Source organism: Passer domesticus, chromosome 1, assembly GCF_036417665.1.
Source record: "Passer domesticus isolate bPasDom1 chromosome 1, bPasDom1.hap1, whole genome shotgun sequence".
Classification (NCBI taxonomy): domain Eukaryota; kingdom Metazoa; phylum Chordata; class Aves; order Passeriformes; family Passeridae; genus Passer; species Passer domesticus.
The window spans coordinates 40,338,148-40,361,490 of record NC_087474.1 but is presented as its reverse complement, the minus strand read 5'-3'; the positions used below and the strand labels follow the sequence as shown (position 1 = coordinate 40,361,490).

At 38.8% G+C, this 23,343-nt stretch overlaps 1 protein-coding gene across 5 annotated transcripts in view; it reads left to right on the top strand.

Annotated features, from left to right (window-relative positions):
- Positions 1 to 23,343, top strand: part of GADL1 (glutamate decarboxylase like 1) — a 119,243-nt gene that overhangs the window by 65,299 nt on the left and 30,601 nt on the right. For all 5 annotated transcript variants that reach the window (XM_064415252.1, XM_064415261.1, XM_064415268.1 and 2 more), the window contains 5 exons: positions 4,369 to 4,433; positions 4,668 to 4,749; positions 11,599 to 11,798; positions 16,088 to 16,139; positions 19,152 to 19,241. In XM_064415252.1, the coding sequence (XP_064271322.1) occupies positions 4,369 to 4,433; positions 4,668 to 4,749; positions 11,599 to 11,798; positions 16,088 to 16,139; positions 19,152 to 19,241 (489 nt within the window). The remainder of the gene's footprint in view (positions 1 to 4,368; positions 4,434 to 4,667; positions 4,750 to 11,598; positions 11,799 to 16,087; positions 16,140 to 19,151; positions 19,242 to 23,343) is intronic.

Below are 23,343 nucleotides of genomic sequence, written 5' to 3'. Positions count from 1 at the left end.
GATACAGTGAGACTGAGTCTCTACCCTTCAGAAAGACTATAAGAAACACAGAGAAGAGTTGGATTTTCCTTTTACCTTTTTTTTTTTTTTTTCAAGCAGGCATACCTCTTACCACTATAGGATAGAATGTAATATTTTTGAAATCTTTGAGAATCTACAGTCTGCTGAAAGGCCTGGCTTCTTGTTGAATGATTTACACATTATGCAGTCTAACAAGTGTGTACTGCTGTTAAGGCCTGCTGTAACTTTCAAGAAAAAAAATGTACAGTACAATTAAAACAAAGAGTAAAACCCAGGTTAAGTGCTGTCTAATGTAGGACTTTTCATGTATCATTAATAGGCATCAGGATTATCTACTGTAAGTGCTCTCTCAAGCTGTTACTGAGGATATCTTATATGAATGTCAGTGGTGTTTTTTTCCAGATTTACACTGATTTATCTCATTTCAGAATATTTTCTGATCCCCAAAATTGATGTGTTTGCCTTAGGGAGACTCTTTTCATTAAATATGAAATGATAAAGCTTGTGATTCTTAGGAAGGGCAAAAGGGAGAATGTCAACAGAAATTCACTAAGCTTCCGGAAGATAAATTTCAATAAAGTCAGAAATAGTAGATAAGCTCTGACATGAAGACAAACCAGAGAGGAAAAGCGAGTTAAGGAAAATGTTTTAAGAAGATAATACCAGTAGGTCCAAACTGCCCTAGCAGTCAAGCTGTTCAGTCAAGCCTAAGAGCAGAGGCTATACCAAGCTTATTGTGTTCACATTGCAGCATTGCAGTTGCTTATTGTATTTTAACCTCCATCTCTGATGCCTTTCTTAATAACTGGTTTTGTATCATCAGTATGCCCTCCAGCATTTGTGTTTGTCATGTATTGTCTTCACGTAGCTTTAAATGCTATGTGTGAGTATTTTTTCCCTGGTGGTCCTGACTTTGACTATTTTTTTCCCTCCTATTATTAGGCCTGTAGAGAAAATCAGGCTTGACCTATTAGCCCGTGCTTAGGTAATTAGCTTAATCAGGCAGTGCACACTGTGATTCCCATCATTCAGCTGTAAATGATTTGTTGCATATGAAACAGCAATTTTCTTGTACCTTGTTGCCAATTACATTGTGTGGGACACAGGTTGATAAGAGTCCTGTTTTGACCTACCCTGTCTTGCTCTCAGCTGGATTTGTCTTAAACAAAATGCGTCGTTCTAGTTTGATCAATCTGCCCTCCTTCTGTAGTCCTGTGGATGGAGGAGAAGCAGTCAACTCATCAAAAAGCCAGAGAAACCTGCCAAGCTGCAGTTCTGGTAGTGAGTGAAAACCTGGCTGGAAAACCATTCCCACAGAGCAGTTACCAGTGGTTCTTTGAAGGGGGAAAAACATTTGAGCAGGATTCCTCAAAGGTCTGTCTTAGGGTAGAAATTATCTGGTATTTTTGTTAAACCACTTGGATGAAAAAGAATGTGCTGACAAATTTGAAAATGACATAAGACTTCTGACAAAGGCAGTGGGAAGACAGGATTAGAAATCAAAGGGATTTTGACAATTTGGAGAAAAAAGTGGAAAAACTAGGCTACAGTTCAATAAAGATAGAATTCTAAGCTGCAGTAATCAAGTGCACAAAGACAGGCTGGGGAGTGTTGACTAGATAGCAGATCTTTACTGTAAAGCCCAGATATTTTCCTAGTTCACAAATCAGTGATATTTTCAAATAGAGTTAAATACTTTTCAGAATTGAATAAAGGAGGTACATAAAATGATACTTTCTTTCTGCTTCACATGCTATCTGCTTCATCTAAATTTTGTCCAAATAAAAAGATGCAGTTCAAGAAGGCCCTACAGGAGAAAGATTAGAAAATGGGAAACAATGTAGATAAACAGAATCATATTTAGAAATGATGACCAACGAGGAAAGATTGAAAGCACTGATGTTATTCAAACTAGAAAAGACAAATAAACAGAACGTAATAGTCTACAGAAGCTTCAGAAGGTGCTGCTAAAAGAAAAGAACTAATCTGTTCCCCTGACCACTGGGGGCGGGGGGGGTTGACAAATGGTAACATTGTTTAGGACTGACACTCTAAATTAAAAGGTGTTATTCCTGTTACACACAAATTAAGGGGTGGAATTGTGCAGCCTCCATCATTAGAGTGGCCTTTAATACCAGACAAAGCCAGTGATTTCAGTCTCCTTGAATGCCTTCTCACTCATGGTGTTTTGTGGTTTTTTTGTGGGATTTTTTGATTGATTTTGGGATTTTTAGGTATTTTTGTTGGTTGTTATTGCTGCTGTTGGTTGTTGTTTTTTTTTTTGTGTTTGTTTGTTTTTTCCAGCCCTGGATCCTTAAGCACTTCCTCTTTGGGTAAAGAAACATAGATCATAAATTCGTCTTGTATTACTGTGGCTCAAGGAGAGTAATATTTTTCTCATCTCGATCTACAATGGTATTTTTTTTTAAGGCAAAAAAGTAGGGCAGATAATGCTGTGAAGGCAGCAATTGCTGGTCTCTCTGCATTTCATTTTTCACTTCAATGCTAATTACAGGTGTAATTGATTCATTGATTAATAATCTCTAAAAAAGATGGGCTTGAGAGAAATGAGAAGAATGGGGCTGATCTTGCCTTTGGGGGGGCTCACTGTTGAGATGACCTCTCAAGTGCCTTTCTAGTCCTGTGTTTCACAAACAATGTGAGAATGTCAACTTTTTCAAACACAAATTTTGGATGCAAATTTTGTAAAAATGTGTTGTCTATAATTTCTGAAAATCAGGGAATAATTTAGGGCCTGTTTTGACTTTATAGAATCATAGAATGAGAGGAGTAGTATTTGTCTCTGAATAGGAAGTTCAGTTTGATTGTCATCCCATAGCATGGAAAATTTGGACTAGCTGGAGGAAAAAATTTGCAAGTCATAGTGCTGCAGGATTGCCATGAAGTTTGAGGCAAAATAATTTCCTACCTTGGGTCCCACCTGTAGTCTGTGCAGCAGCCCTTGTCTCAGGAAGGATGTTGTGAGCATGACAATGTAAAATATGATGTGATCTGTTAATGTGTGGCATTAATGAGGATGCCTTTTTAAGACAAGTTAATAACTTTCATCTCCCTTGTGAGCCTTTGCCATCCTGTCTCCCAGAGATGGCTGATCTCGTTCCTAATGTATGGCCTGTGAAGCCATACCCATGATAAATTAATGTATCAGCTATCACATATTTTTATCTCAAGGAAAGAAAAAAAGAACAAAAACCAAACAAGCATATATTTTCTATACTTAGGTCAGGAATCTTTACATCAGTGATTTTCTTTTTCTTTGCAATTAAAAAAAATAAACTGAGTCCAAATGTTTTGTGGACTGATGTCTTTTGTGTGTCTCTGAGGAGCTTTTCTTGCTTCATAGGTGGTTTGCTTAAGTGCATTCTGCCTTCATGAATATTAAAAATAGTTTTATATATTTATTTATGTAGCAGTAACTTCTCAAATTCTCTGTGTGACATGTTTAGTGTTTGCATGATCTCACCTTTCCATTGTGGATAAATGTTATTGTTTGGGAGCTGAAGGGTCACAGCAGCCGATGATCCTTACAGAATTCATGAAAAAGTATCACATTCCCCAATTCAAATTGTCCAGAAATTAAACATATGTAATAAAAAATATGTTGTCTGGGTTCCTTCTATAGTCCCTGGAGACACATCTGCCAAAGGTATCATTCAAAGATGGGTGTCTAGATTAGATGTAAGTAAAAAAGGAGTTTCAGTGGAGAGCTCCTCACTACAGAGAAGTTCTAAGTGACTCTTAGAGCACACACTTAGCTCTTAGATGAGCTGAGGGAGTCTTAAGTAATTTTAAGCTCGTTTGGGTTGCTGGTGGCAGAAATGCTGCTATTGCCCACTGACAGATTTTGCTTTTCATACCTCTGCAAAATCTGAGCCTGGCCTTTGCAATTGCCAGAGATTATCACTGCCCACTGTTTCCCCTGTGAGATTCTCAGAAAGGAATTGGCTAGCAGGAGGAAGATGTGCAAAGTGGGGCTTTCTGCTGTTACTGATAGTTTAAGGCTGGGGGAAAGGAAGCAACACTTTTTGGTATCAGGAGTGAGTCTGGCTATGCAAGGACATTCCAGTTCATTGCCTTTGCTTACACAGAAGGGCCAGTCTGGTTTGTGGCTCATGTTCTGGCACAGACCACGACCTCCTTTATTTCAGGCATAGTCCCAGGCTGTCATCTTTAATTCAGGAGATGTAACTAAAAGCAAAATGTAGCCCACTGACCGTGTAGTAAACAAAGTTTTAAATAAGACACCTTTTAGAAATTATTAGTTGAAATAATATCAAAATAACTTTATGCCAATAATATTTGTTGGCTCTATAAATGTTCCAACAGGCTTCTTGGGGTGGCTCAGCTTTGATATCAAGGAAGCATCGCAGACTTCTTCACGGTATCCACAGGTAAATCAATTTAATCCATTTACTAGGGATTGAGGTGGAATTTATGTGGCCTGTTGGCTTCCATAAGTGCTGCATTTTTAAAAGTAGTTGGAGAGATTTCTGAACCTGTGGTGGGTGTGGGTGTATGGGAAATCTTATTTGTCTGCTTGGATTGTTTGGTCTTTTTTGATTCTTAAGTACTCATGATTATAGATGCAATTTTCACCTCCCTTTCTCCATTTATGATTTTTTCAGGGCTGATTCTGTTGCCTGGAATCCCCATAAAATGCTGTTGGCAGGAATCCAGTGCTGTGCTCTTCTGGTGAAAGACAATTCTGTAAGCCCTCCTGACCTTTTTTTTATTTTTTTTTAATATTCTAATAAGCTGTCATTGTTGTAATATGAAAGTGGAAATAATTAGGAAACAGCTAAAAGTCAGTTTTACTATACTGCAGTACAAAGGCTGAATTATATTATTTTGACTTCCACCACTTAATTAATAGAGGGTGAATAAAAGAGAAGGGTGAAAACGATCCAAGTCACTGTACTCACAAGTGGTCAAATTTTGCAGCTGGTGCCCTTGCTAGATAGCTTGTGCACATAATTTGCATTCAGAATGGAGTATTTTGTCACCTGGGCCTGGCACACTGAGACACTGAGCTCATCAAAGCCCTCAGAATAGCTGCCATCCATCGGGACTGCAGCAGTGCTGCGTCTGGTTAAGGCAGGCAGAGCTCATCTGCACGTCCCCTTGTACGGGAGGGAGCACCAGGGTGGGAGAGGGGTGGCAGTCAGAGCACATGCAGGTAAAGGTGCTGAGCCTTCTGTCCACACTATCAACTCTTCCTCATCAGCAGGGTGATTTAGACTTCCCAAAAGCCATGACTAATTTAAAGGTCTAGATAGAAAATAACAGAGCTCTGATCTCAAAATGACTGCAATGTAGCAAAAATCCCTTGCATCTTTGTGGCATTCTTTTGTCTTAAAAAAAACCCCTAACAAACAGTAAGAGGTTCATTATCTCAACATTCATTTAAAAATCAGACCTGCTAAAAATTATGCCAACTGGCCACCATTATGGGTGAGTTTTACCTTATACTCAGTAGGTTGTAGGAGTCTGAACCTCACAATGATACTGAGCCCCTAAGATTTGCATCACTATTTTGTGGCCATGGTTCGTAAATTGCTGTTATAAATCTCTGTCAAAACAACTGATATTTTCTATTCAGCTGCTGGGGTTACCTGTCCTTGTAATTTGTTATGAACTTCTGTTGGTAAGAACTGATGAGGACCAAAGAACATAGTTGCTAATCAGCACTCTCTTGGAGCTGATTGCTCTAGGCCAGGGGTGAGACCTGGCAGGACAGCAAGAAGAAGTGTGCCACCTCATTTCCTTGGATTAGAGCCTGTGGGATTGAAGAGGGTTAGATTTCAGGGTTACCATGCATCACTTTATCTTTATTCCGAGCTGAAAAACAAACAGAATAAAGTTATTGACTAAGATTAATGCAGTGTCTTAATTGCAGACTTGGGAAGATTTCAATGCTGTATTTTTAACTAATTAGGCCCAGTACATAGATATCGCCCCAGGTAATGATTAGGCTACTTGGACGGAATAGTGGAAATTTCTCAGGAAGACAAAGGAAAGAAATGTAGAGGGTGGAAGTGTTCTAGCTGTCCTAGCCTTTCAAGTTGCTTTATGAACACTGTTCCAACTTCAGGGCTCTGGCAGCCTTTTTGTGGTTCCCTTCTGTGCAATGTAAGGTCTGGTAGAGTGATCCCATTCCCCGGTTAAACCACAGCTAGACAATATTGTGTTAGAAATACTTGTAAAGCTGAATCTTAGGTCTTTGAGGGGTGAAAACAGAAGTATTATGGATCACAGCATCAGATCCTGTTGTAGAGTGAGACATGTTCTGGAATGCAGAAGATTTGTCTGCATTGGGAAGAAAGGTTGTTTTACTCTGTGTCTAATTCCTGGAAAATCAGCTCTTACTCATCCTGTGTATGTGCCAGTGAAGTCTTTATATGCAAACAGACACACATACAGATTTGAGTACTTTCTTATTAACTAGCTGGAATATAAATCCTTAAGAAAAAAAGATCAAATGCATATTTGAGACACTTTGACAGAGAAGTGTTGCTTCACTTTGATCCTCTCCATACCAGAAGAGGCAGCTGAATCCAGTTTCCCATTAAAAATGCTATTTTTGCACCAGTAAGAGAAGGGAAAAGTACATGTATCAGTTTCTCACTTGGGAGCTTGTTCCACTTCTTATAAAGCACATAAATACCTATGTCTAAGATGAAGCACACGTTTATATGTGACTATAGCTCCTTCACACTGTGGTTAGGATGTATCAGTGGGAACTGGATGCTGAGATGTGTGCTGGAAGAGTCTGGCACACACTGCTCTGTGAGTGAATGTTCAAGGAACCTCAGGTAGATGCTGAAGTTCTGAATTCTTCAAGAAATCAAAACAGCAAAATGTTAATTATGGATGTTAAGTCCCATTTATGGATTACCTTACCCTTTGGAAGACTGATTAAGGAAGTTTTGTTAGCCCATCTTCCCATTTGCTTTGAGGTCCATTTGGAAATTTAGAATACTTCAGAATTAGGCTTAGTTGATTGTAAGTGAGCAAATTAATCCCCTTCAGTTTTTTTTGTTCTCTTTCATACTTTCTGTATGAAAGATAATCTTTAGAAGATATCATCACATTTCAGTTGTTCTGGTAACACTGTAATTTTCTACTAACATAGGTAATAGTGGCTGTTTTTTTCCTTTGGGTTTTTCTTTTGCCATATTTGTTCAATGGGGTTTAGAGTGTTCGTATACTAACACTGCAACTGGCTTGTTAGAATGAAACATTGTAATTAAATATTTTCCTTACAGATTTAAAAAAAAAAAAAAATGAAAAAAAGATTAACTGCAGTGAAATGCTGATAAAAGAATATCTTCCAGCCTTAGTGAAACAAAATTGGAATATTTCCAAGGAAGGTAGACCTAGAAAAGAGATATAAGTGTTTGACTTGATTAGAAGAGAGAAGCAATTTCACCAAAGGGAAAGAAAGATTGGCTAATCCTTTGTAAAAGCTCAGATCAATGGCTGTAGTTCTTCAGTGCTTAAAGTACTCAAGAAGTGCTCAGCAATTCCTTTTTCACTGCCATGCCCTGAGTAACTTTCATCAATTCTCTAAGATAGTCTTAGTCAGAAAACACTGCTGTTGCTGAATCATGAATTGCAGTGACTGTTTAAATGCAAAGCTAGATGGGCCAATAATCTCAAAACATTGGTGAAGCCAGTTTTGGTCTTACATGTCCTCAAAATGCTAGGAATTGGTGTTGGGTTGTACATACTCCCTTAAAAACCACAGAGCTACTCCCATTTGTCCTTGCTGTCATCCATGTCTGTGTGAATATTATCTACACATAAATAGAGAACTACTGTTTATCACCAGTGCTGAAGTTCTGTGACTCGTGAGAGTGAAGCACTAGTTTAGGTAATTAAGAATCAGTTCTAGGTGATAAGCAGAATTTTTACTTATTAGTTTAGAATAAAGTCTCAATGTAGCTAATGAAATCTCATTTTAGTGCAGAATATATTTTAGTGCAGGTGATGATGGCAGCCATCCACATACAATCTCTTCCTCGTCATTAGCAATATCATAGAGATATCTACTTCCCTGGTTCCCCTCCAGAGCAGCTGCAGGAAATGCTCTATTCTCAATGCTTTTGCTTGGGTTTAATACAACTGAGAGCTCCTTCTCACCCCTTGAAACACATTGCTATAATGTCCTCTAATACTATACTGCTTTTGACAATTTTCAAGTATGCTAGTCAAAAGATTGTCCTTATTGCCTCAGAAAAGGCAAATCAGGGAGAGGCTTGTCTTGGGGAAAAAGATATTTTATTAATGAAATTGAAATTCACTTTTAACTAGCAATGGAAATGGAAAGAGATCAGAAGACTTGCTGTAGGTAAGTCTCTTCAATGAGAAAAATATATTGAATTATGAAACTGGAGCTCTTGTATTCAGTATCAATATTTTTTCATCAATTTTCTATTAATCAGAACACACAAAATTCTACATAGACTTCATCAAAATCAAAAGCTCTTTGAAACTTCATAGTGGACTGGGGCCTCTATGAAAATAGTATTTCCATTTCCTAAACTTTGACAGACTGACGATAAGGCTGAGAACTTGCATTAAAAAGGGTAGAAAGATAAAAGATGCTGAAGAAAGGAACTCAAAATTGTCCGATGGGGCAGTTCTAATGAAACTTTTGCCATTTTTCTGAGCAGATGTAGCAGCTCAGTTACTGTGTGGAAAACTGTTGGGTTCTTGTTGGGACTGAGAATGCTGAGTTAGAAAGCACATTTAAGGCATATTTCTTTCCTTTCTTTTTCCTTCTACTTTTCCATTATTTTACAAGGAAAATTGAGATTACTTTTTGTATTCTATTCCCTTTCTTTTCCCTTCTCTTTCTCCTCCACGTCTCGAATATTTCTCTCTTTCTCACAAAGGATGATTTTTGTTTCTTTTCCTCTCTGCTCTAGTGACATGCAGGAGGATGTCACTGTACTTGCCTCTGGAGATTGATAGTATCAGTATCTTCAGCAGGATTTCCTGAGCATGTTGCATTCTTAGTAAGATAAGCAGGTGGAAAAGGATCATAAAGCCACATGTATTGTCAGCTTCAGATGCACCAGGAGATAAAGACAGTACCTGCCTTTTTTTCTTTTTTTAAATAATGAACTACATTACCAACAATACAAGCTGACTCAGGGCCATCAAAATATTTGTTGATTTTCCGTCTAGAGCATTTTTTTAAACTATGTAACTCTGCAAATGTCCTGTGATCTTAAGTGAACTTCTCAGTCTTTTGTAATATTGCCAACTGTGTTTAGGTTTCTTGTGATAAACAATGGTTACTATTTATCAGATGACAGGCAGGAGGGGAGCTACTATTCTGTGACATCTATTGTGCAGCTGCATTGCATTCTGATAAGGCAGAAGGTAGTGCCTCATTGATCAACCCCGCTGTACACACGCTGCAGATACATCATTCAACATTTTAAGTCAGTAAGAGACAAAGCAATTAGTTTAAATTTGTGCATGTTGCTGCCTTTTTGCTTGTTTTTTCTTTTTTTAAACACTATGTCTAGTAAACTTGTTATTCTCCTGAAAGTGAAGGTAAGAAGGTCTAAATGAATGGAGCACAATGTCTTGACAGAATGACTCCTGTTTCTTGTTGTGCAGCTGCAAGCCAGAGGGGAAAAAAAGCTGTAAAAAACCGGAAAAGTATGGATGACTCAGTGCTTGACTATTCTGTCGTTTCTAATGTTATCTTCTTGCCTTTCTTTATTTGAGAAAATTGGAAAGTAGGTGTTGGAATCTTATATGCTGCGAAACACTGCATCCATCATTGGTTTCCAGCTGTGGTTACCCTGTGCTGCAGCTGCACGTTATCACTCTGCAAAGGGAGAGTAGACACCCGACACTTTTTTCCCCCAAGCTGTCATAAAAACTGTCTTTTCATCAGGCCAAACGTGCTGCTTGTGTGACTAAACAGTTCAGACAAAATTTGCTGTACTTTTATCAAATATTACAATGAGATTTTTAAACCCTTACAGAAGTTGTGGAGAAACCTTGGTGGTGTTCTCCTTGAGTGCTCTATTAATACGTGTGTAGGTGGGGTTTTTTATTTGATTTGCTTTTTTAGAAGGAATTGAAAAGTCTAGGAGAGAGGCAGAGTTATTCTGTGTATGCCAGTTCATTAATTTTTTTTTTGTCTTGACCTTTTTACTCCATTTTATTGCCAGTCCCAAAGTCATAAGTAGGATATTGGAATGTAGATCAAGAATTGTACCTCTGTTGTGGGAATAGGACACTTTGATTAAGAGTGATATCAGACACTGTGCCATTTTAAAATCAAACTTGGAGCAGCTGCAGAGAAAAGGGCAAAATGAGAAATGCTTTTTTGTTTGCTCAAATTGAAGAGTGAGATTGAGTTGGAAAATGAGTTGTGCTCTTCTTAGCACTGACAGATCCACGTTTTCTGTCTCCTGGGCCTCTTATAGGGCCACCCTCATCGCTGTTCTTGTGACCTGCTTTCTACCAGCCCTTCTCTCTACTTCACAGTTTTACAGAGGATATTTTGATATTTCATTCTTCAACCAAAGGCCAGTGCTGTATCTCTTCTCTTACTCTGCACCTTTAAATCTGTAAGAGCCTCTGTGCTTTCTGTTTCCCAGCCTTGTTCTCTGCTGGAACATGCTGCATCACTCATTAATCTTTGTCTGTTTGTGCTGCTCATCTCTGCCCGGGTTGTCCCTCAGAAGCTGTAGGCTGGAGATTGCTGAATAAAAATAATTCTATTTAGAAATCATGATTAGCATATATGAAAGTATATTTTCTTAGGTTTATTTTCAAATGCTACATTTGTCTGAAATGTGAAAGAGAAAAAAAATGGGTTGTACTAATCTCCTTGTGGTTTTTCTGCTCAAACAGCCAGCCTATGCTAAATCCACAGTGACTGTTTGGTGGTAAGGGCTAAACATTTATGTCTTTGTGCTAAAATCTTCCCTATCTGCAACTAACCAAAGCAGGAATGGATTGAGCCATTTGTGGACATGTAGGAAGTTCCATTTGTGAACATGTAGGAAGTTTCTCAGGGGTTGTTCTTGATCATGGTGCTTATAATGCCAAGACTGTGGGTTCAGTCCTGGTATGAGCCATTCACTTGGATTGGATTCAATGATCCTTGTGGGTCCCTTCCAACCTAAAAAACTCTGTGATTCTGTAAGCTAAACACTGGAGCAGTGGACACAGGTGTCTCCTTCTTCTCTCTTTTTCACATCCATATATGTTTTAGGGCAACTGTTTCTGTGGTACCCACTCCCATGATTTCTTGAGATCTGAGTCAAAATTCCACTTCCACCTGCTGCTCTTCCATGACATTATGAAGAAAATAATCATAAATAAATGTTGGTTGTCAGTGTGAATTCACTGACTTTAGGCTCATCCAGGATTCTTATCCACTATAAACTTTGGATAGTATCCTGCATATCCAGATCTATTTTAATAAGCATTTGATACAGACAAGAAAAGAAAGGCTTTGGCTTGTGAGGAGTTTTGAAAATGCTTATCACCAATAAAAGCCTCTATTTTGTTTCCTTGCAGGGCCTCCTGAAGAAGTGCTACTCTGCCGAGGCTGCCTACCTGTTCCAGCAGGACAAATTCTACGATGTCAGCTACGACACTGGTGACAAGTCCATCCAGTGCAGCAGGCGTCCGGATGCATTCAAATTCTGGCTGATGTGGAAAGCGTTGGGAACTACAGGCCTTGAGGAGAGAGTGAACAGGGCACTGGCTTTGACAAGGTATCACCTCACAGTTTTAAGTATGTCTAGTTTGAAATATTGGCACTGCTCATGCTCCATATCCTGGAAGAGACCCCATTGTTACATTTTGCCTCTATCCTTTTGTTTGTGTATAATAGGTGGAACTAATAACAATAGTAATTAATGTTATTACATTTGCTACAATATTTAATAGTAGTTATTGCTTTTAGCAATAAGCATAAATGTTGGCAAACGTGGAAGTCAAAATTAGGCTCTCAGTCTGTACTGTGGAGCATTTATGTCACCTGCACTACACACATAGGACAGAGTTACTAAAACACTTTCTTTTCAGTTCAACTATGTGTTCTGGTGTTGGTGTAAAAGAAGTTCTATGTGCCAGAATCCAAGTTGTGTCTGGCAGAAACCAAAGTTGCTGTTCATGTCATTCCTTGTGAAAGAGTAAATGCAAAAAACTGATAATGAAAAACTCATACGAGGACACTATGTTAATATTAGGAACTAGTATGTAAGCAATATTCTTCTGACATACTGAGTGGTTTTTCTCAAGTTTGCTGAAGTTCTTAATGCTTACAGTATGTTCTGTTAGGGACTGAAACAGCTTTTTCTTGTGATCATCCCCACTCCTGAGCTCTTCAATTTCATTAAGTTTTTGGTCTTGCAGAACTGAGTTTCACAAGTGAATTCAGCAAAATTCTTGGTAGAAGGTGTTTATAAAGCGATTGTGATGTCTTCGTTTCTGGGAAGAGACTTCCATACACAGGTGGTTTTCTCTTCTCTTAGAGGAAATAATTTTGAAGTAAGATAACGACCCATTAAAAAAAGTTCACTTTAAGTAAAATGTTTGTTCAGAATTTATACAAGACAAAGCACAATGAAAATTACGCCAAGCTAGATACACACTGCTTTAAGTCAAATAATTGGTATTGACATTTTACTTTTATAGGAAATAACAAGTAGAAAAGAATTGAATGTTTACTTCAATCAAAATTAAAGGAATAGTCTGACTCTAATGAAGTTACTTAAAGAGAAAATAAAAATATAAAAATGCCTCAGCCTAAACCCAGAGTGGATTTGAAAGGAATAAAAAGAAAAAAAACAGAACAAGTGGAACCAAAAAAATTGTGACTTTTTCTCTGTTTGGTTTCTTTAAAGCCACTCGGTTTTTTGGCTGGCTATGTCTTTTTTAATATGTTCTGGTTAAATTGCATCTTGTTTTTGTTGCAAAGCATTGTACTGTTCTTTGTCTGCTCAGAGTAAATAATTCTTTCCACTATCAGTTGGAGAATTCAGCCTTATCAAGGTCACTGGCCAAGGTCGTTTGACTGACTGTGTAGTGATTAATGACCTTTCTGGGATCAATATTTCTGTTCTACATTAGGATTCAGATGGTAACACTTCTAAGGAGTGACTGGCTTGTCTCTTCTGGTTTTGGTTTGTTTTTCCATTAGGAAGAAATTTAATTTTTAGACATTATCTGATGAAATAAGTTCTTCACAGTGGTGGCATTGCCATCTTGAGTTTGTATGGACTTGGGCACTGTACCAGGTTTACCAACTACTCAGACGTGCAGCTGTGCAGCCTTTCTCCTCATTTGTTACATTAGATGTTACTTCAATTGCAAGGGTAGTATTTCATTGTTCCTGAACAAAGACCTGGATTAATTCTGGAATTAGTCCACTGACTATAGAATTTAAGGGCAAGATTGCTTTTATTTTTATTTATTTATTTATTTATTTTTTGCTTGTAGTCAAGCAGAGCTGCAAAGGTTTTAGGGTAATTGCAGGCATGAATTTCTGATGCAGCAAACTTTGCCTATTGGCTGCTCCAGTAGTATCTTCTTGTTCTGGAGATGAATCATGCTTTCAGGGTATTGAATATCCCGGGAACATTGTGATGCTGTCTATTTGGAAAGGCCAGCTTTTTAAATATGTAGAGTAAAGCATCCTGCTGATTGCTTCAGAATTTTTTTGCATATTTTCTTCCCCCCAATTATCTTTGATGTAGGGATGTTGCTTTATAAAGTACACTAAAAAGAAAAGAGACGTAAACTGCTTTTACAATACAGCTATAGTTACTACATAAGCACCTCTGCATTTTATGCTTCATCTTCTTTGGAATTTTTCTGCCTGTTTCCTCTTCTGACACCCACTGTTAGCAGACATATGTCTACTTCCACGGCAGATCTCCACCCCTCATTTTCTGCAAGGCTTAATCACAGCAAATGACATTTCTCTGTGTACTTTGGTCTTCACTAAGACTCAAGCCCCTCTAACATACTACAATTGTGACATGATAATAAAACTTCACTGTCAGCTGTGGAGAGATGCACAAAGTAAATTGCTCCACTGCCATCAAATGATCCTGGCAAGATAAATCATGGGCAATGGATTTTCTAACAGCTGCCTTCTTAGATTATTGGCAGTGTAGTTAAGAACATGATTAACAGTGTTGTGAACCTGACTGACACCAGGTAGCCTATGTCAGATTTTATACCTAAGGAATATAAAATAAAGGCACTTGAGGTAAGAGGGAAAGATATTAAGCATTGCAAATTTCTCTAACAATTCCAGACCTTAAAAAAAAAGAAGAAAAAGGAAAGTGATTATGCATAGGTTTTGCTTTGATAATTTATTAAAAGAAAAAAATTAATTGAAGGCCACTGCCATATGAATAGCCTGCTGATGTTGTTGAATATTGGTTTTATGGCACAGACAAGCATCTTCTAATAAACAGGACAGAAGCAGCAAGCTTGTTTGACATAAGATAATTACCTTACAGATAATCACGTCTCTCAGCCTAAGCAGTAGTGTGGACATTAACAGCCAGATAACAAACAAGTGCACACAGGAGGATCTGAACAGTGATGGCCGAAAGGACCAGAACCTTGACTTGTTCCAGGGAGAGGAAACCCCTCCCCAGTGCACAGCACAACCCCTGGGCTGTGTGCTGTGGGCACTGGCCCTGCACCGCAGTGCTGCCTGTGCTGGGATGTGTGCTGGCAGGCAGTGAGTCACAGGCACAGCACTTGGCAATGACAAACAGCGTGACAACTCCCCAGGCGCTGCTTGCAAAAATGCGTGCCATCCAGGGTATTGCTTATTGCCTACCCAGCCAGCCTTCCTGCAGCATGTCTGCTGAGGAGAAGGCAGTGCAGGGACAGCCGTGCAAGGGGTGTCCCTGCTGGGGGCAAGTGTCAGGTGTGTGGGTAGGACCAAGGGAGGTTATTCTCACAATATTTCTCACCGAAAAGAATTACTAGTGTGATGAGCAGTAATGCAGTTTCAGACAGGAAAATGACAAATAGTGAATGCAAAAGAAGAACACATTCAGATTTATGCACATTCAGTAGTTTAACTGTGTCAGGTTTATTAATGTTAGACAGCAATATCTTCATGTAAAAGACTAAAATTTTGTTGGAATGGAAAAGCAGTGTGAATTTGAAGTGAATTTGTTGAAATTTTTCTTTGTAAGGCTTTGAGCGAGGGGGAAAGAGAGAATTCCCATCTATGTCCTCTTTGCTTCAGAATTCCTGTGTGATATGTGTCATGGCAAAGTTGTGGTCATGTTTTAAAAAATTTCCGTAAATTTGAGCTGTTTGTATCCAAAATTTTGATTCAAACCCACCTCTCCATTGAAGGCTTCTGTGTCGTTCACATGTGGCAGGTGAGAAAGAAAAGAAATTCCCATTTTAATACCCTGTAAGCATAGGAGGTCCAAGGATTGTTGTACATCAGCAGTGGCCCACTGAATGGAAAGTTGTGCTGTTGTACCATATGGAATGTGGGCAGTACTGGGAAAATTGCTGAGTTTGAAGTATATTCAAATTTTTAAATTCTGGGCTAAGCTAAGATATCCTGGTGGTAGTAGAATGCAAGATGTGTCAGAGTGATCATGAAATAACATGGCAGCCCAGCATTGGCACTTGAGAACAAAGGATGGAGGTATTAATTTGCAGTGGGAAAGTTCACAACCTGATACAAATAGGATCAATTTGTGACATGTGGCTCTGATGAAAATCTGTGCCTGAGGACAGAATTTGGCTTCTCCTTAGTGCTCCTTAGCTAGCTGTAGCCTTCTTTTGTTTCCAGAAACTGATAGCTATTGCATTTTCACAGCAGGTAGAAATGAGGTTTACTTCTGTTGTTTACTAAGTGTGAAAAAAACAAAACAAAAAACCAAAAACAAACAAAAAAACCACCCCCCCAAAAAAAACCAACCTGAAAAAGGAATACGTTTAGGACCCTGTTCTTTTGCTGTTGTCTGCGTGTATTGTTCTATGCTTTAAACCCCTAATTTTTAAATTACAGATATCTAGTGGAGGAAATTAAAAAAAGAGAGGGATTCCAGCTTCTTTTAGAGGTAAGTGAAATGAGAACTGAACTGTTGTTGTTATTGTTAGGAAGCCCCAATTGTTTGATTTTGTTCTTTTTAGTCAATTACCAAATTGTCTTTAAAGTATCTAATCCAGTAAGTTTACGTATTAGAGATCCACAGATATGATTCAACACACATAACATGTGCTGTGTTCTCTACCATCATTCTACCTAATTTCTAAGCTTCTGGTCCTGTATTGCCTCAGGGGGTGTAGATGGGGCCCTTTTCTGTGAGAGTGAAGAGGCTGGCTGTAAAAAAGCGGTGCTTGTCAGACCTACAAATAAGATTGGCTGCTGGATGAAAAAATAGTTTGATCCTAGAAATGGACTTTTCATGATTAAAGTCCATATTTTTTCTCCTAGTTCTACTTGAACTCCCATCTTCCTAAAAACTACCCAGAAAGTTGTGTGTTTCACTTGTTTTACTAAACCTGTCAGCTTATTTCCTGTTAGGAGATCTTGCTTGGGGGAGAGTGGGTGAAGGGAAAAGAGCTTGAGTCCTCACCTTTTGGTTAATGAGGCTGATATTGGAGGATGTTGCAAAGACCTGCCATTTTTATAAAAACCTTTGCATTGTTGGAAGTGTGCTTGTATGAAAGACAGGCAGCTGTGTGGGATCAGGAGGAAGGGAGTACATGGAGAAGGATGGGAAATGGAGTAAGTGCCACCATGAACATTCCAGGTTAGGCTAGACAAGGTACAAAATATGAAAAATATTTTATACTATTCATACAATGTAAACTTTGACTTTGAAGACTGCTGATCAGTTGAAGAATTTTAGGCCAGCAGCACAGGATGGAGTCAGTAAAGTGGCAACTCTGTTAAAAGCTGTCCATTTCTTGTTATTGCAGACCTTAGAAGCGAGCCCAGATCTGTTGTAGTTGTGAAAACTCTTGGTAAGAGCAGAGGCTGCTGTGTAGCTCCTGCAGGAATGGGGCACCTGGATTTAAAGTGGTTTTGAAAGGAGTGTTGTAGTATGGGCTATGGGAAAGAAGTTGAGTTTATTGAATCCTATGAGTTTTTCTGTGAGTTGAGAAGTTGAAAGGGTTAAGAAAGTTTTCAGGAGTTCAGGGGATAAGCAATGAGAATTCAAAGAAGAGATGCTATGAGGCAGAGAGGCCCAGCTGTGCAAGGTCTCTCTGAAGGGAAGACGGGCTTCAGACAAGGATCTTAGGAAAATGATCCTCTGATTCATGCAGTGAGGAAAAACCTGTAATGAGAATTGCTCTATGGCCTGGAATTGCCACTTGTGCTTGAGTCATCTTGAACTCTTCTGTGGTAAAATTGCTTACCTGCTTGAGTAAGACCTGTGACAAGATACCCAGAAATAGAGTGTGAAGCACAGCTGGGGGTAGTTTTCTAGGATGAATGGTATTTTCAGAGGGCAATGATGTATTTGATGCGTGAAAGGAAACTGAGATAATCAAGAAGGCAATATAGGCAATGGCAATATGGTAATGTATGCCATCTGTCTGCTCCTGCCAGATTTTAAATAGTTTTAAATAGTTAAATAATTTTGCAATAAACCCTGTAACACTGAGCTTGTCCTTGTTCTTATGGGGAAGGCACTGCCTTTTCAGAGTCTGTGTTTACATGTGTACTCAAAGCAAGCTCTTTGGGGGAAGAAATGGGATTTTAAGAACTGATCTTTATTCCATTCAGCAGCAGCACACGGCAGGTTTGCAACTCAGTTCCTGCTGACAATGATATTCCTCTTGATGATTTCACTGTCTTTAATGCATTCTTTGAATGAAGCAGAAAATGATATGAGCAGCTCTCAGTGGCCTTTCATGGAAGAACGTCTCAGCTGGTGGGATCTCCTCGTTCAGGAGACTGCCTGGGATTATAATAGTAGCCACATCCACAGTGGGGCAAAGGGATGGTGTGATTCAGCTACCTAGCTCCCTTTTAACAGTGTTTTTTTCTTTCCTCTGGTACTGATGAGGATGGCATGTGGGAGATGAGTGGGGTGTGTGAGTTCACAATCCAAATTATCAGAATCCATATTATAATCTAGTTGCCATCTGAATGCTGTGCTGCAAATAGTGGAGATCAAGATTGACTTAGGGATTTATGGGTTGTGTGGGATGGCATCGCAAGGTGTATCTCTTACTCATATTATTGTTCTCTATACAGGTAAACAAAAAAAAGTTCCAAATTAGCAGGAAATGTAGAGACATTGGGCTGGCCTGCTGGGAACATTTTCTCAATCATATGTGATACAGAAACCTCATAAGCACAAAATGCCTTATTTTATAATGCATGGTGAACAGCCACTTTTGCTAGGAGCCCTGCAGCTAACTCTGCTGAGTTTAAAGGCAAAATTTCCCTGGAGAGAAACAGACATGTGAAGTCTTAGTCTTTGCTCAAAAGGCCTGCTTAGATATTAGACAGGATACATTCAGGATATGGTGCATACCCTGCAAGGGGTCTTGAAATTCTTATAAAATGTGTAAATTGAGAAATTCAGCATTAAGTCCAGTGCTGTATAGTTTGCTCTATGATATGAGAGGAGATTGGCATTGTTCAGTAGAAAAATGACGAGGTGAGAAAGTCTTAAATGGCCACAAACATTGAGTTTTTATATTTTGTATAAACGGTATAATTGGAAATTTCCATTTAAAAACCCCAAAACACTAAAAAGAAATTGTATTCTTTAAAATTGCTTCAAATATGAATTCTGTAACTTACCTCCTGCACCTCTCTTATACTTTTTCTAGCCAAAGTGTTTTACTGAGTAAAACACAGTTAAAGATGGATATAGGAAGAAGAAATTAAAAAGGAGCCCCTAGCAGCAGGAAGAGGAATGGATGATATGAAAAATTATTTCTAGTTTCAAAAAAAAAGAAACAAAAGGTGACTTTGAGAAGGAAGCTTTAAAGGAAAGGGTATAAACTCAAAGGTTTCACACCCACAGAAAATAAAGCAGAACTCTTTGAAAAGCTGTGATATATGTCCCTATTGCATCTTATAAACATTTACTTGTTCTCTTGTTTAGCCGGAGTATGCAAATGTCTGCTTTTGGTACATTCCACCAAGCTTAAGAAAAATGGAGGATGGACCTGAATTTTGGCAAAAGCTGCACCAGGTGAGTGTCCCATGTTACCTGAGGCTTTCTTATTAATCTGTGTACCAGGTAAGAATAAGAAATAGCCCTTGGCTTTGCTTACCATTAGAATCAGTCAGTAGACCAGAGATTTAATTCTTAAGTAGATGTTGGTAAGATTTAAGTTTTGTATTAGTTTAGACAAATCTAATTTTTTTTTTTTCTTACTATAAGAGATGTAAGCATTAACAAGTAATTCGGCTTGCTATCCAAGCTGTTAGCAGCTGGCAGAACAGAGAGAAGAGGAACAGTGTTGGCACATCTCTTGTCTAGACAGATTATTCATTACCTGTTTCATATACTTAGTGCTGTCCTTGGAACTTGGCTTGCATTATCTGTGATAATCTATAATAATGCAAGCAAGGAAGTGCTTAAGAATATATTTCTGATGTTAAACATAAATGGCAACAGGAATACAATGGGAAAATGCTGTGGGAAAAGCTTCACAGATGAGTGTTTTAGTAACTCTTTGACATGCTGATAGAAAATCATGAACATCTTAGAAAAAAAGCAGCAGTCAAATTTTGAATTTACAAGTGGAGAATCATTAGTTAAGACTTAATTAAGAAACCGCTAGACATTGTGGTATTATGTTTTACTGAATAAATTATTCTGTGAGGAATTGAATTGAATTCATTGTTTGCTCATCTCTGGAAGAGCTGTGGTGTTCTGTGTTTATTTTTTAATAGAATTTGCTACTAGAAGTTTAAACTAGAAGAATGATGTGTATATCATCTGCATACTATGTAAATAGGCATACATACTTTATATACATGCTTCCTGTAACATCTGCCCTCATTTCAGCAGCTTTCACAGGAATTGCTTTCAATTTTTGTCTTTAGGAGAAATATCTTCCTTAACTCCATGTGTATTGTTTTGGAAAGTATACTTTTGTAGTCCAGATCCATGCATAGCCACGTATGGATCTACATCCACCATAGTATGGATGCAAGGGCTTGGCATTTACCATCCTTTCACAAAGTTGTGTTCCTTTTGTTTGGGTCTTCCCGTCCTCTCCTCAGAGTAGAAGGCTTATATGTGAATATGTATATATGTGCATGTGTGTATGTATACAGAGCTTTATAATAGCTCATCTACTCATGGAAGAGTGAGGATTTGGGAATGAGCGACTGGAAGGCATAGAAGAAAAAATGCTGCAACTGTCACTGATTGATTTATGTGGCTACAGATGGGACCAAGGAGGGAAAGGACGAAGCACAACAAATGGCTTTCAGCACGTATATTTGAGTGGCTTATGGAGTGTAACTTACTGGCTCTTTGCTCTGTTGCTCTATGGTGCTTCTGGTCAGGGTAGGGAATAGATACCTGCCTTTATTTTATGTACCAATATGGATAGATTGATTCTGGAAATACAGATTTCCTAGCCAGTGTTTTTGGAAACTTGGAGGGAAAGAAGCTTGCATGCAATTTCTTCCAAGAACTGACCACTGCTGCAGATCTCAACTCAAAATGTCACCTTGCCCACTCTTTTCATGGGCAAGGTGACATTTTCTTGATTCTTATATCTCCTCTGAGGAAAAGCTAAGAAATCCCAAATTCTAAGACATAAAGTCTTCCCCACAAAAGCCTGAAAGAAAAAAAATCTAGTGCAAAACAGACAAAAGCTCCCTAGGAAATGGCACAAATTTCTCTCCTGGAGGAAACAACAAATGATTATTGTTAGTTGCGTTATTTTGCCACTGCTGGGAAGTAGTTTGACACTACAGAAGTGAGCCTGTTTCACAGTGATAACATGTTATTTCACCTTCCCGATTCTCTACAGGGATAGGTCTGGGGTTACTCTGCTTTTTGGATGCTGAGGGCCAGTTTGGGGCACAACATGTATCAGTGAGCAGATGAGATGACAGCACTGGTTCAGAAAAAATAAGAATGACTTGACTTTTTCAGCTAAGATCAATATGTTTTAGCATAGCTGATCCAGTCTGCATGGTCATTATATTACATTAATCAATACAAATATATTGCTGGACAAGAAGGAATCCATCCTGATCAGCAAGGTGTAAATGATAGGAGCATTAAGGCTGGAGAGGTTGTTACATGGTGCTGTTGATTGACAGATGGGGCTGTGACAGTTTCTTGATTGCAAGCAGTTCTTGAATATTCCCATAATGTCACTAAAATGCTTTCATTCACAATTTCTCTTTTCACACCACATTTTAATATCACAGTTATTCTGTTTATCCAGAAATCAATCTTCCTTTTTGTTGACCTGCATAACTGACAATAATTAAGGAAACATATGTTTTAAAAATCCCTAGGGCAAGTAATTGATTTTATTCAACTACTTGTTCAGCAATATTGTTCAAAATAGCATGCTGTCTTCTAAAGCTAGTTATAGGAGTTTTAGTGCTGCTGAAAGTTGATAAGCAAATTGTTCAGATCTAAAGTCCTCAGCTTTGTGAAGAATTTGCATAGTCCTATGCAAAATAACCTTGGAGGTTTTCTGCTGTCCTGGCTCTTCTCCAGTTTCCATGGCCCATTTTAAATGGAAATGTGTCAGGACTGACTGGATTGTAGCGTGATACCTGATTCTGATGTCAGCCTTTTTGTTGTCCTACATAGAATGTGTGTCTCAGAAGCTTAATTTTATTTTTTTTTTGGGGGGTCAGCTGTTTGTTTTAAATTCTGGAGCCTTCAGCTGTGAAATTTGAGCTCTTTGGAGTCTCCTACATTCAAAACAGAAAGGTGATAGAAGCCTGAAGGATTTGGAGCAGCCAGTAACTGGTCATTTGATTAATCACCTGAACAATTTAGGGAGTGAGAAAACAACACAGGGTGGGGGAAGTAAAGAACAGCATGAATGGTACATGCCTCTGTTGTGCGTGAAATTGGGAATTCTGTGCACATCCACAGTCTGACACCGCTTTGATCTTTTGGGATTACAGCAGCAGTTTGCTATAGTTCTATAAACAGAGCAGCAAGGCTTTGGATGCAGTCAGATGGTCCAAGACAGCCCATGCCCTGAACACTGAGCAGCGTGCTGAGGCAAGGCAGACGGTATAGCCCATAAATGATCCCCTGTAAAGCGTTTTCCAGTGCTATGCTTCACAAGTGAAGAGAGATTTCTTCTTGTAGAAACCCTGCAAACAGGCCCTCTGTGGTAATTGAGGAGTTGCTGGTAGAGCCAACTGAAGTATCTGTCTGCAGTGTTATTTTGTCAATGCAGACTGGGGACTGCTGCCTCTGACCTGGAGCTGGCATAATTGTCGGGATGAAGGAGCGATGGCTTTGCCAGTACTGTATGCGCCCCCCAGTGGGAATTTTGCTCCTTTTCCTTTGGTGACACACCGTAGGATTTATTTTGTTTACTGCTGAGAATGGTCGGTGTATCACGGAATCAGGGTGAGAAAAGCTGAAATCGGAATTGCAAGGCAGAAATGGGAGTGAGGGAAGAAGTAAAAGCACATACGCAGATATCATTTAAATTTCCGTGCTTTTTCCATACCTACAAATATCCATGCATATTCTTGTAACAGTCTTCTCTTTAGAAAAGTCAGCTTTCTCACCTTATACTGAAATGCATGCAGATGATGTAGAATTAGCTGATTGTTAGTGACAGCATCTCTGGAAAGCCTCCTGGCAGCGCAGGGAATGCTAGGGCACAAGGAAGAGTTTGGAGGGATACATTTGGAACTGTCCTGTTGCCGTCCTGCTGCTAACCCAGTCAGCTAGCCATGTCTTACTCATTCTGGACCAGTTTGTAGTCTGGTGAAACTCAGACTTTGGTCTTGCAGGCTAAAAGACAACGCAAAAATAATTGTTTTAACAGACCCCTCCTCCTGCAGGATCCTGGCCTTGCCAAACGATCCTGGAGCATGAATGTAGGTAGGTAACTATGTAATGAATACTGCTCAGTAAAGAAGGCTAGTGGTTTATTGCTAAGTGCCACTTTAGACCTCAAAATCTAGGTTCAAAACCCGCAGTAGGTTCCTAGTAAGCCTGTTGTGATTTACTAAACTTTGCCTGCTTTGTAGTTCTAAAAATCATATGCTGGAGTATTCGATTTCCAGTGGTTCAGTAAAGCTTTTATACACAGTTATTAGATTCAGTAATTGAGATTCTA